Raw genomic sequence first — 14,753 nt, forward strand, 5'->3', positions numbered from 1 at the left:
CGTGGGAATTTCAATGGTTTTATATCAGTAAAATTTCCAGCTAACTATAACTGGTGTGAAACCTATGGTTTTTTCAGTGAATTTAATAGGTTTTTTAAATGCTAATTCCTAACTATAACTGGTGTGAAACCTATGGTTTTTTCAGTGAATTTCATAGGTTTTTTAAATGCTAATTCCTAACTATAACTGGTGTGAAACCTTTGGTTTTTTCAGTGAATTTCATAGGTTTTTTTAATGCTAATTCCTAACTTTTTATACAGACTCATACCTATGTGTTTTTTAGTGAATTGCTAAAGTATGTTTTTGTAAAAATGAACACTATAATGTATATTGAGATAATATTTTTAATTTAAAATATTTTTTTTTATATTTCGCTTTCGGTGCGCGCACCGGTGCGCGTACCGTCAGCGCACTAACAAAAAAAAAGAAAAAAAAATGAAGGAGGGACTGTGTAATAGATAGTAAGACAGATAAAAAGTGTAAAAGGAAGTAACTGAGAAAAGAAAAATGAATAAGGGAGCAAAAGAAAGAAGAAATAGGAAGAAGACTAAAGCAGAGGTTAAGGGAGATTGTAAATGGATGTTGAAAGTAAAAAGAAGGACAGTTAAGTATGGGAATGTCAGGTAGTGACGGAATCAGAGGAAAAGAATAGCAGTGATTGAGGGAAAGTAAATATCAGTGAATATAAGTAAAAAGGGGTGAAAGAGGGTACATGTAAGTGAATAAGGGTAACACATGGGGAGTAATAGAGACAAACAAGAGAGAGAGTAAAAGAAGGACTGTCACAAAGGGACTAAGTGAACCAGTAAAAAAGGTAAGTGAAGGAGTGTGCATAGGCAGAAGTACTGAAAGAAATTGAATGTGGTCGGAAGTAAACATGGAACAAAAGAATAAGTGAGGGAAGCAAAGTAAGGAAATAGGGGTGCGGTAGGGTGACAGAAAAATAGTGAAAATAAAACAAAAGGTGATAACAAAAAAGATTTTGTAAACACACTTACCATATAATCAATGCAAACTTGTATCTATGAAAGATAAAAGAAAAAACACGTTATAATTTCTTAAAAATATATAATAAAATAGAAACAACAGTTCATGAGGTTTAAAAATCTACAAAAGTTTACTAAGAAATGATGCAATAGTGAAGGATACAAAAACAGAAAGAAAGTAATGTAGAAAGAGAAAAAAAAAGGAAAAAGAAATAGAAAGAGAACAAATTCCTAAAGGTAAATAAGATACTAAAAGAATGTAAGATATCAAATCAAAATCAGTAAAGATAAGAAAATAAAAGAAAAATGAGTGAAAAGGAGAGAAGTCTGATTGAGAAACTATAAATAAAAAAGAGGAATAGAAGATGATTGAGAGTGAGTGAAGTAAAGTAACAGAGTGAAGGGATGAAAGGAATGAAGTTAGTATAGAACGATGGATAAAACAGGAGTGAGAGAGTAAGTACACAGAAAGACAAAAGGAAGAACTAAGTGAACTACAGTACAATGGATGCGAAAGAAAAAAAAAGGAGAAAAAGAAAGAGAGGGTTAGGAAACTAAAGCAGTGGTACTGTGAGAATATGAAAAAGATAAAAAGTGGTGGAAGGAACAGAGGAAATGCAGACAGTTCCTATTAGATTAAGAAGTTGTGAATGAAGTGCACTAAAGAAACAGCGATGAAAAAAGAGTGTAAATTAGTAAAGAGAGGTAAATAAGGGTGAAAAAGAAAATGAGTATAAGACAATGTGAACACAATATAAATTACACAATGCAAACTACACAATAACTTCTACAATATGTTACATTATTTATTTTTGCTGTTCTCAGAATATATTGAATTTCACTTAAATTAGTGAGATCAAAGTCTTCATCATATAACAGCGGGAAAAAAAAAACACAATCTAAAAGATTGTGTTTAAAAAAACCCATTCAAACATACATCTCATATAAGTACACTAATCTTTGATTCACTTACTTTTCCGTGAGACCAAATTGCAGATAGTGAAGGTCCTTTTGGTGGAAAAAAGTCTGCTGTGCTCTATAACTTCCATTTCATCGACTTCCTATGAAAAAAGATCTAACAACATCATATGTTACACTTTCCTCACGGCCAATTTGTGTCAGATATATCAGTATTTTTTACTTTGAGATCCACTTAAAGTATCTACATGAGATTGCAGATAGTGAAGGTCCTTTTGGTGAAAAAAAGTCTGCTGTGCTCTATAACTTCGATTTCATCAACTTCTAACAACATCATATCTTACATTTTCCTCACGGCCAATTTGTGTCAGATATATCAGTATTTTTTACTTTGAGATCCACTTAAAGTATCTACATGAGATAAATAATTTCAAATATTAGATTAACTAACTAACTAACTAACTTTTATTAACTATTCCCGTCTTCAAAGGCCAATTCCCTTTACTAAAACTTTGGTTTTAAAAACACTAGATAAGAATTTGTAGAGTCATAAGGCAAACGTTGTTTATAAGTTAAATGAGAATCATTGCAGTAACTCCATCCATTTTCAGATTTTAAGTAGCATGTATAATGTCCTGAGGTGGTCGAAGATCCATCATGATAAATAATAGCTTCAGTTGTAAAGGTCCTTCCAGAAATTGATAACTGAGAAGCCACAAAATTTTTGATAGAAGTTGTCAATTTAGTTCCATCAGGTCTACATCGTTGGAAAACTAAAATAATATACTGCCCATACCTTTGTATAAATAATGTGGACAGCATTGTACAGTTACATTGGGTACACACCATATTATGATCTGCTGCTTTAACTAGATTTTTAAAAGACACTGATTTACAGTCTGGTAAAGTCAAATATATAAATCTTTCAGTGTCTATTGTAGTAGTACTTGATAAACTACAATTGTGGCAGTCATGCTGCCATTGATAAGAAAGACTGAAAAGATTATCTACATCTACACCTTCATCTTCCAAAACACCAAACATATACATTAAAAATTCCTGACAATCCTGCTGAATGTTCTGTGAAAATTTATCTTGACCAGAACACAAATCTAAAATATTTCGAATTTCTGTTACACTTTCTATTTGTGCTGTAACACTGCTACATTTCTGAAACACAGAATTCAATAAACCACACAATCTTTGATCCCGATTTTCAACAATCTGTTCTTGTAAACTTTTAAGAAAAAAAACAACATTAACCACTACATTAGCATAGCAGTTGACACCAGAACTGTTTTCAAACTGAAATCCAACAACATTTTCTCCACAATTCTTTTTCTTCCTGTTTTCAATTACAGTTTTCTCTACTTTTTGTCTTTTTGCAACTACCTCACTACAATTATCCTCATTTCTTCTTTTTCGGCCTACCACACGTTTTTCAAACAGAGGATATTGAGGCAAATGTGGAGCATACTCTCTTCTTAACCTATTGTATTCTTTAACACAATCTAGATCGGCAGAAATCTTTGTCTCATCACACGCAATCAAGTACAATCCTGATAAAGTTCTGACTCGAGATAATGCCACATATGCCATACCCTCTTTAAACACAGATCTTCCAATGTTCACCAATGCACTATCTACACTTAAACCTTGAGATTTATGAATTGTCACTGCATACGCCAAACAAACAGGAAACTGTTTTCGGCGAACATATAAGTCTTTTACAAGTAAAAATCTAGCAGAACAACGACTTATTTGTTGTACTTGTTCAATGCCATCAAATTTTATTTTTAAAAATTCAATTCCATCTCTATTTCTGTAATTCACAAAATCAACAACATAACCCATTGCTCCATTTACCAGACCGCTTTCAACATTTAAATTCCTTCTCAAAATGATACGACAATTTAAACACACATTCAGAGTCTTTTCAAAACCAGCTGTTTTTGAAATACTTTTCTCCAATGAATGCAATTTAGTTTTCAAATTTTCTGACAAAACAATTGTTGCACCCATATGCTCTATTTTATCTATTGCTTCCAGTTTCACAATCTCTTCATTTTCTAAGTCTAACATTTTTTGATTGAAGATGGAACATTCTTGCAGAGTTGGCATCAAACATATCCCAGATTTCTTCTCAGTCATTTTTTTAAAAATATTCTCTGGAAGAATGTTTTCATTTGCATACAAATTTGAAATTAATCGACTATGCAAAGCTTTTTTCCCTTTCTCAGTCATTTTTCCAATTCTTACATCTTGTAGAATATTTTTATAATCTTCATCCTTGGCCTGTCGCATATTTTGAAGCAGTTCAGCATATTTAAAATTTAGCCATATATTAACATTTCCAATGCTTCCAAGGGACTTCCTGGTATCTTCATGCGTGAGCATTTTAAACACTGGTTGTCCTTTTACTGGAGTCAACTGCAATAGATCTCCAAAAACAATAATGTGTTTTCCTCCAAATAACACATCATAGTCTGTTTTAAGAATTTCTTGCATTCTCAAATGCACAAAAGCAAGCATTAGATTTGAGACCATGCTTACTTCATCTATGATAAGAAGTTTCATTTTCTTCAAGACTCTTGAAACTTCAGAACACGCATCTCCAGATAGCTTGTTGTAATGCAATTTATTATCATGTTCAACTGGCAGCATCAATAAACGATGTAGAGTAATCCCTTTAATGTTATGTGCTGCCAGACCAGTTGGAGCAGTTACAACACAAGACAGTGGTGAATCAGTCCTTTTCTGCAGATAACTTGCAACGGCTTTAATTAGAAAACTTTTTCCTGTCCCCGCTTCTCCACTTACATACAGTCGGACAGGGTCAAATAATATACATGAGCACTCTTTTTTCTCATGTCTGAATCCATGTTCAATCTGCTCTGTGACTTCATCATATATCTTTTTCTGCTCAATGTTTAGTTGCGTTACCAAATCTTCTAAGTTAACTCCATCCTCTTGAGCTTGTTCCATAGCTCTTTCCACCTCATCCATGGCAGTGGCAGCTTCATTTTGGATAATTGGTCCTCCTAGTGGATCCTGGCTCAATGAAGTAGAACTCTGACTATCTTGAGAACTGTTTCTAGCTATCTCTTCAGCAATTGTGGTTTCTTGCTCCATTTCTTCATTCAACATTTGCAGATAATTTAGAAAAATAGGACATTCTATGGTATCCTTAGTTGCATTAAAAGAGTCTTCATAACAGAGAAAATCTCCAAGTAGTTCCTCTTCTGTACGCCATGGCTTAAAGAGTTGCAAAAGAGCTAAATAGTAAAATTCTCTTTTGTCTGGAACTTCACAACTCAATTTTCGATGATTAATCAAATGGCCTTTTTTCTGCTTCACTAGACATCCTTCATAGCCAATGAGTGCATATTTTCCATTATTGATATCTTCTGTGATGTTCCTCTTATAACTGTAGTTTTGAAGAACTTCATACAAACATGTGTTCTCAAGGTGAGTACTTCTATTTGGATAGTATGTATCCAACATATTTGTCTTCAAAATATCTGTACTGTTTGGTTCTTTTTCCGCCAAATATTCAATTTCTTGTACAGATTTCAAAACTCGGTTTCGTGTTGCAGCAAGACCAAGACTCACCCAAATGATTGTTCTTGATTTGGCATAGAGACTTGCTGATGATAACCGATCAGAACATTCATATGCTCCAATTTCTCGATGCGACAACATCTTCAGACTGAAACTGTATAATTTCTTGCTTAGACTCTTTTCATGTGAAATGTCCTCCCACATTTCCTTCAGTTCTGTCTTTTCTTTTTTGGTGATGTAAGATGTCACATATCGAGCCACAGCAATAGAGTTGTCAGCAACGAACTGAATATCCATGTTAGCATTCCACATGGACAAAATCACTGGGTTGTAATCGTTGATGTACTTAGATTCTTCATTTCTTTTCAAATTATATGTGTTTTTGGGAGATTTTCTCGTCACAGTATGTCGTAGAGATGACATCAAATTATTTACTCTTCCTTTAGAAATCACTGGTCGAGGAAATGCAAAACGACATTTCGTGTAGTACTTTTCCTTGTTTTTAAATTTTCGACGACAGTACTTTCCACAACGATGAGATTGAAAACGTAAAACTTGTTGCCTTAAATTGTTTTCTTCAGTAGATTTTGGAACAGCACATGTTGAATACTCTTCAATGAAACTCATCACTGTTTCATCTGAATCTGATCCAAATTTGGGTGCATCTTTAATCCACAACAACATATGTATATGAGGAGCACCTCTCGCTTGATATTCCTTCCTCCAAAAGAAATCCAAAACCTCTCCAAGGGGAGGATTTTTTTTGTTGGTAATAAAAGACATCATAGCTTCAAATCTATGATTAAAATATCTGCAAACATTCACTGGATCTAAAGAACACAGTTCTCCTGGTGTTTTCAATTCTATATTTGGTATGTTTTCATTTGCCTCTCGTAGAAATTGAAGTAAATCGTCCCAGGCATACTCAGCACAGCTAAGAGTGAGGAACCATGTAGGAGTTCCTAAGTTTCTTAGCATACATTTCAATTCTCCATGACGACGAAACCAATACTCGTTGGTTCCACGTTGACATGCCATGAGATTGATTAGCTGAGATTCCAAAATACTGTCTTGCAGATTAACTTTCTCCATAAAGTCCCTTGCACATACATTTTGCAAATGAGGTCCACTTTTTAATATATGATTAACTGCATAAGAAAGCCCAGACAAATCACTTTCAAACAGTAGATGAAATAAATATGGAATGCATTGACGAAACCTTGGATCTTCTGCATATAATCTTAGAGTCCGGTATTCAGCTGCAGGAATTTGAACTGGTCGATCATCATATCGTCCACCACAACCTGTTGGAAATAATTGTGGAAAACAACGAGCTTCCAAACTTTCTTCCCATACACTAATGGGACTTCCTTTTGCTGCCTTCATTTGAAACAAGTCAATTGCATTTCCCATTACTTCTTTGGAATGCAAAGGATGAACAGTATAATGTTCATATATTTCTTCAGTTCTAGACACATCAACTTTTTCAATTTGACCAACTGAAGAATCACTATCTTCTTCTGTAGCTGTTTCCTCTACTCCAACACTTACATGTTTGTAGTACTCATTGTTTTTAACTAAATACAACGTTGCCTTCTTGACTTTTTTAACATCCACTAAATCTTGCCAAATTTTCTTACTCTTTGTTGGAACCCCATTAACTAGAATAACTAAAGGATCTTCTTCTACTCTTTCTACACCAATTGTATTAATATTTTTCTTTACATCTAGAGGCAAATAAACAACTCTTCCCTTTAATCCTCTCAGTAAATCTGATGGAGGCAATTTCCCTGTCTTAGGCTCCATGCGAACAATAGCCTGAAAAGGATGGACACATTGAATCAAAATAGATTCATAAGTATTTAGATCCATCAATTCAGAAGGAATATCTATCAACTGAAGATTATTATAAACTGCTCTTGCAGGCATTCTATTTTCATTTAATTTTTTCAAACAATAAGTGCAAATACGCTGATCCAAACTCAAATCAAAAGAATTCTCCACCAACAAATAACTTACAAAATCCTCCCATTCACTATTATTTTCCAATTCACTTTTTGCATATAAATCAACTAACCTAGTCTGAATTTTATAATGAGTCCGTCGACAACACACACAAGTTACATTAGGCCTCTCACTTGATTTCACCTTAAACTTGATAATTTCCTCATCAAACTTTTCAATACTTGAAATTTGTCCATTATCTTCTGCATTACCATCCATTACTATATCTATTTCTACACTGTCCTCTTTGTTCCCAAAATAACAAAACTCAATTTCTTCACAAATAGTCTTCACATCCACTTCAGATCCATGCAAAAGAGCACTATTTAACTGTTTAAGCTTAAGTGCAGGACTTTTTGCATAATACAACTTCCTCACTAATTTCCTTACGTTATTATGATGCACTGCTAACATCCTAAAATGATGAAAAACACTCCGACAAACTTTTCTAGAAAGACATGCTAGTGAATGCCCTTGCAAACCTGTGCTTTCTCTCACTCTGCAAGGATCTAACTCTTGCAGGATCTTCATTTTTTGTTTGAGACTTTTTTTACTATATGTACGTAAGAAATTTCGAAGCAAATCAATTGATTCCTGTCGCACACTACAAATACTACTGCATTTCCATGTGTACACTGGACCCTTAGTACGTCTCCCTAAAACTTCATCAGCTAAGACCTCTTCTGCATCTCTAGATACAAGTTTCTCTTTTTCCATCACACAACTATCTTTCACCTCATATGCACGACCACTGGTGTCAACTGCATGCACCAAATCATTTTCCTGAAAGTAACTCTCCTCATTAAAAAAAGGCTCAGAACTTGAACTATGCATCCATTCACCAGAAAATACTTCACAAAAATTACTCCGATTAATAATTCTTTTCCATCTACTGTTCGATTTGAAAACATCCATTGCCTTATTAAGTATCCTAATTCTATTGATTATTAAAATAAATAATTTTTTCTTAACTTCAAAAGCCTGATCAACAATCTTTTCTACACTTTTCTTTTTCTTGTAAAAAGCAGCTTTTAGTTTACTTTTCTTTTCATTTTTTAGCAAATTTAAAACTACCCTATTGCGAAACATTCGCCTACGAATGTCCCTAAAAACATTTACCCTTCTATTGCTAACCATTCTCTTCTCTCCTGGTCCAATGGAAACATTTTTTGTGGGCTTCTCTTTCCTTTTTAGATTTGTTGACTTTTTCTGTATATTCACATTAGCAATTTCATTTTTTTTCCTACGACATATGTTGCGAAGAAAAGACTTAATTGGCTTACCAGAAGCTTTTCTGGTGTTTTTTGAAGTAGTTGTTGAAGAGGATTCCATAAACTCTGTTGTTGATGTTCTCCTTTTCCGTATGGTATTTTTGATATTTCTTTGCCTTGAAGGCATTTTTGCTTCCTTTTCAGAAGTTGATTTGAATCTGTTGTTCTGTTAAAAAAACACATGAAAGACCACTATTAGCAAACAACAAAGTAATGTTAAAAAGCAAACAATATAAACAATAAATTGCAACATATTTAAGTTTATACAATAGCAACTCATGGCTTTATTTTTAAAGGCCTTGCGCCACCAGTGCGTCACTTATTACCCATGTTTAAAGTCAAGCATCAGCTGCACATGGCATTCATAAATAAGGGCCAAATGCAAATACCAATCAATTGCACCCAAAAATCGATTTTTCAATAACATGTAAGAAACACTGCGCAAAACCTAAGTACAACCACTCAATATCATCAAACAAAGTCAGGGTCTGATTTATAAAGGCCTTGCGCCACCAGTGCGTCACTTATTACCCATGTTTAAAGTTTTGCATCGGCTGCACATGGCAATCATAAATAAGGGCCAAATACATATACCAATCAATTGCACCCAAAAATCGATTTTTGAATAACATGTAAGAAACACTGTGCAGAACCTATGTACAACCAATCAATATCATCAAACAAAGTCAGGGCCTTATTTATGAAAGCCTTGCGCCACCAGTGTGTCACTTATTACCCATGTTTAAAGTCATGCATCAGTTGCACATGGCAATCATAAATAAGGGCCAAATACATATACCAATCAATTGCACCCAAAAATCGATTTTTCAATAACATGTAAGAAACACGGCGCAGAACCTATGTACAACCAATCAATATCATCAAACAAAGTCAGGGCCTTATTTATGAAAGCCTTGCGCCACCAGTGCGTCACTTATTACCCATGTTTAAAGTCATGCATCAGCTGCACATGGCAATCATAAATAAGGGCCAAATACATATACCAATCAATTGCACCCAAAAATCGATTTTTCAATAACATGTAAGAAACACGGCGCAGAACCTAAGTACAACCACTCAATATCATCAAACAAAGTCAGGGCCTTATTTATGAAAGCCTTGCGCCACCAGTGGGTCACTTATTACCCATGTTTAAAATCATGCATCAGTTGCACATGGCAATCATAAATAAGGGCCAAATACATATACCAATCAATTGCACCCAAAAATCGATTTTTCAATAACATGTAAGAAACACGGCGCTGAACCTAAGTACAACCACTCAATATCATCAAACAAAGTCAGGGCCTTATTTATGAAAGCCTTGCGCCACCAGTGCGTCAATTATTACCCATGTTTAGAGTCATGCATCAGTTGCACATGGCAATCATAAATAAGGGCAAAATACATATACCAATCAATTGCACCCAAAAATCGATTTTTGAATAACATGTAAGAAACACTGCGCAGAACCTATGTACAACCAATCAATATCATCAAACAAAGTCAGGGCCTTATTTATGAAAGCCTTGCGCCACCAGTGCGTCACTTATTACCCATGTTTAAAGTCATGCATCAGCTGCACATGGCAATCATAAATAAGGGCCAAATACATATACCAATCAATTGCACCCAAAAATCGATTTTTCAATAACATGTAAGAAACACGGCGCAGAACCTAAGTACAACCACTCAATATCATCAAACAAAGTCAGGGCCTTATTTATGAAAGCCTTGCGCCACCAGTGCGTCACTTATTACCCATGTTTAAAGTCATGCATCAGTTGCACATGGCAATCATAAATTAGGGCAAAATACATATACCAATCAATTGCACCCAAAAATCGATTTTTCAATAACATGTAAGAAACACGGCGCAGAACCTAAGTACAACCAATCAATATCATCAAACAAAGTCAGGGCCTTATTTATGAAAGCCTTGCGCCACCAGTGCGTCACTTATTACCCATGTTTAAAATCATGCATCAGTTTCACATGGCAATCATAAATAAGGGCCAAATACATATACCAATCAATTGCACCCAAAAATCGATTTTTGAATAACATGTAAGGAACACTGCACAGAACCTAAGTACAACCACTCAATATCATCAAACAAAGTCAGGCCTTATTTATGAAAGCCTTGCGCCACCAGTGCGTCACTTATTACCCATGTTTAAAGTCATGCATCAGCTGCACATGGCAATCATAAATAAGGGCCAAATACATATACCAATCAATTGCACCCAAAAATCGATTTTTGAATAACATGTAAGAAACACTGTGCAGAACCTATGTACAACCAATCAATATCATCAAACAAAGTCAGAGCCTTATTTATGAAAGCCTTGCGCCACCAGTGCGTCACTTATTACCCATGTTTAAAGTCATGCATCAGCTGCACATGGCAATCATAAATAAGGGCCAAATACATATACCAATCAATTGCACCCAAAAATCGATTTTTGAATAACATGTAAGAAACACTGCGCAGAACCTAAGTACAACCAATCAATATCATCAAACAAAGTCAGGGCCTTATTTATGAAAGCCTTGCGCCACCAGTGCGTCACTTATTACCCATGTTTAAAATCATGCATCAGTTTCACATGGCAATCATAAATAAGGGCCAAATACATATACCAATCAATTGCACCCAAAAATCGATTTTTGAATAACATGTAAGAAACACTGCGCAGAACCTAAGTACAACCAATCAATATCATCAAACAAAGTCAGGGCCTTATTTATGAAAGCCTTGCGCCACCAGTGCGTCACTTATTACCCATGTTTAAAATCATGCATCAGTTTCACATGGCAATCATAAATAAGGGCCAAATACATATACCAATCAATTGCACCCAAAAATCGATTTTTGAATAACATGTAAGGAACACTGCACAGAACCTAAGTACAACCACTCAATATCATCAAACAAAGTCAGGCCTTATTTATGAAAGCCTTGCGCCACCAGTGCGTCACTTATTACCCATGTTTAAAGTCATGCATCAGTTGCACATGGCAATCATAAATAAGGGCCAAATACATATACCAATCAATTGCACCCAAAAATCGATTTTTGAATAACATGTAAGGAACACTGCACAGAACCTAAGTACAACCACTCAATATCATCAAACAAAGTCAGGCCTTATTTATGAAAGCCTTGCGCCACCAGTGCGTCACGTATTACCCATGTTTAAAGTCATACATCAGCTGCACATGGCAATCATAAATTAGGGCAAAATACATATACCAATCAATTGCACCCAAAAATCGATTTTTGAATAACATGTAAGGAACACTGCACAGAACCTATGTACAACCAATCAATATCATCAAACAAAGTCAGAGCCTTATTTATGAAAGCCTTGCGCCACCAGTGCGTCACTTATTACCCATGTTTAAAGTCATGCATCAGCTGCACATGGCAATCATAAATAAGGGCCAAATACATATACCAATCAATTGCACCCAAAAATCGATTTTTGAATAACATGTAAGGAACACTGCACAGAACCTAAGTACAACCACTCAATATCATCAAACAAAGTCAGGCCTTATTTATGAAAGCCTTGCGCCACCAGTGCGTCACTTATTACCCATGTTTAAAGTCATGCATCAGTTGCACATGGCAATCATAAATTAGGGCAAAATACATATACTAATCAATTGCACCCAAAATTCGATTTTTCAATAACATGTAAGAAACACGGCGCAGAACCTAAGTACAACCAATCAATATCATCAAACAAAGTCAGGGCCTTATTTATGAAAGCCTTGCGCCACCAGTGCGTCACTTATTACCCATGTTTAAAATCATGCATCAGTTTCACATGGCAATCATAAATAAGGGCCAAATACATATACTAATCAATTGCACCCAAAAATCGATTTTTGAATAACATGTAAGGAACACTGCACAGAACCTAAGTACAACCACTCAATATCATCAAACAAAGTCAGGGCCTTATTTATGAAAGCCTTGCGCCACCAGTGCGTCACTTATTACCCATGTTTAAAGTCATGCATCAGCTGCACATGGCATTCATAAATAAGGGCCAAATACATATACCAATCAATTGCACCCAAAAATCGATTTTTGAATAACATGTAAGGAACACTGCACAGAACCTAAGTACAACCACTCAATATCATCAAACAAAGTCAGGGCCTTATTTATGAAAGCCTTGCACCACCAGTGCGTCACTTATTACCCATGTTTAAAGTCATGCATCAGCTGCACATGGCATTCATAAATAAGGGCCAAATACATATACCAATCAATTGCACCCAAAAATCGATTTTTCAATAACATGTAAGAAACACTGCACAGAACCTAACTACAACCACTCAATATCATCAAACAAAGTCAGGGCCTCATTTATAAAAGCCTGGCGCCACCAGTGCATCACTTATTACCCATGTTTAAAGTCATGCATCAACTGCACATGGCAATCATAAAAAAGGCCAAATAAAAATACCATTCATTTGCACCCAAAATCGATTTTTAAATAACATGTAAAAAACACTGCGCAGGACTTATATACTAACATACAATTTCACTTCTAAAACATAACTATCTGCTTCCAAATATTCTCCATAGAGAAAATAAATCTCTATCTAAATTAAATGAATCATTACTTACCTTTAGAAATGCTTTTGGAGATTGAAAACAGTGTCAGACACACACACCAATTTTTCTTTAGCAGAGGAGAAGGTGTGCTCTCAATACACTGAAACCAAGACTGGCATAGAAAATCTCTATCTTTGTACACATATGCCTTAATTCAACCAATGAAAACTCTTCCCTCAGTATTTTCAAACCAACACCCATCCCCCTCTCAAACCTTTCTATCTGTTACCATAGCAACTCCCTCCTAACTGAACTGTAAGGTTCAAAAGTTTATCTTACAATGTTGCAAATTAACTCAGCAAGGATGTTTGACCTGTCAATACAGCAGCCTATACAGGGTATTTTTGCTTTTGGTGACTTTTTTTAAACCATTCAAATTGCTTCTTTCACACAACATAACCATACACCCTAACTTTCAGTTTTCAACTATCTGAATCCACCAATCATTGCTAGTGATTCAAGAGCACAGAAACTCCACAATTATTTTTTTGTGAACTCCTACTGTTCCAACTGCCATTTCATTCCCACACTTCATCTGACTGGACCAGAACCTTCTCACATCATGTACTCTGTTTGGGTTATTGGACATAGCTACATCCACTGGGCTCAAAGGTATGCAGCTAGCAGAAATTTTCATAACCTTGATTTATCAAATGTGGAAATCAAGTGGATTGGCCACAGAGGATTAAAATGTCACCAATTGATACCATTGGTGAAAACCTTTTTGCATCTGCCAGAACCTGACCTTATAATTGTGCACTGTGGTGGAAACGATCTAGGCACATTAACTGGGGTAGGTCTGGAAATGCTATTAAAGGACACCTTTCATCAATTGATGATACTTTTTCCCCACACTGCCTTGGTATATTCCAATATATGCCAAAGACAGAAATGGAACTGGTCCAACCAATTTGGTCCACAATTTGAGAAAGCACGGAAACATGTAAATAAATCTGTTTCTGCTTACATGAGAGACTATGGAATGGGTTCATTATACAATAATAACTTGCGTTACAACATGCAAGACATCTACAGAGGAGATGGAGTGCACTTCTCAGATGAGGGGAATAGAATATTCCTCCTGAATTTAAGAATGTGTATTGGAACCTACTTGTAGGTACCTAAATCAACCACAGAACCCAAAAGCTCTTTTCAGAGCTACCCTAACTCTGATCATTCAAAGCGTTTATTTTTTTCTAACTTTTTTCACTATTTTTCACCAAAGTACGCTTTCCGGTACGCTTACAGGTGCGCGCACCAGGCGCTACCCCCGCGAAAAATTAAAGAATTTTTTTTTTTTTCACGTTTATGAGCCTCCTAAGCCCCCCTCAGAAAACCTAGAGGGTCAAGAAGTCTCTACAGTTCCCCCTTCTATCC

The 14,753-nt window shown here is 35.3% G+C and overlaps 2 protein-coding genes across 3 annotated transcripts in view; both read right to left on the reverse strand.

The window, feature by feature from the left end:
- Window positions 1-14,753, reverse strand: part of LOC147748871 (uncharacterized) — a 1,009,512-nt gene that overhangs the window by 89,415 nt on the left and 905,344 nt on the right. The window lies entirely within an intron of this gene.
- LOC147748872 (uncharacterized) lies at window positions 163-13,493 on the reverse strand. 2 transcript variants are annotated; one of them, XM_086964379.1, is made up of 2 exons: window positions 13,389-13,493; window positions 163-8,906 (listed from the first exon to the last, which is right to left on the reverse strand). In XM_086964379.1, the coding sequence occupies exon 2, from the start codon at window positions 8,865-8,867 to the stop codon at window positions 2,409-2,411; it is 6,459 nt and encodes a 2,152-aa protein (XP_086820505.1). In that variant the 5' UTR covers window positions 8,868-8,906; window positions 13,389-13,493; the 3' UTR covers window positions 163-2,408. The 2 variants fall into 2 exon arrangements, with proteins under 2 accessions (XP_086820505.1, XP_086820497.1); XM_086964371.1 differs by lacking the exon at window positions 13,389-13,493 and adding an exon at window positions 12,056-12,420 and having other exon boundaries at window positions 163-11,851.

The sequence above is a fragment of the Lissotriton vulgaris genome, chromosome 1_1 (genome assembly GCF_964263255.1).
Source record: "Lissotriton vulgaris chromosome 1_1, aLisVul1.2, whole genome shotgun sequence".
Classification (NCBI taxonomy): domain Eukaryota; kingdom Metazoa; phylum Chordata; class Amphibia; order Caudata; family Salamandridae; genus Lissotriton; species Lissotriton vulgaris.

What these genes read in the sequence shown, in the direction of transcription:
- LOC147748872 (XM_086964379.1), bottom strand. Translation starts at nt 8,867, where the DNA reads ATGCCTTCAAGGCAAAGAAATATCAAAAATACCATACGGAAAAGGAGA.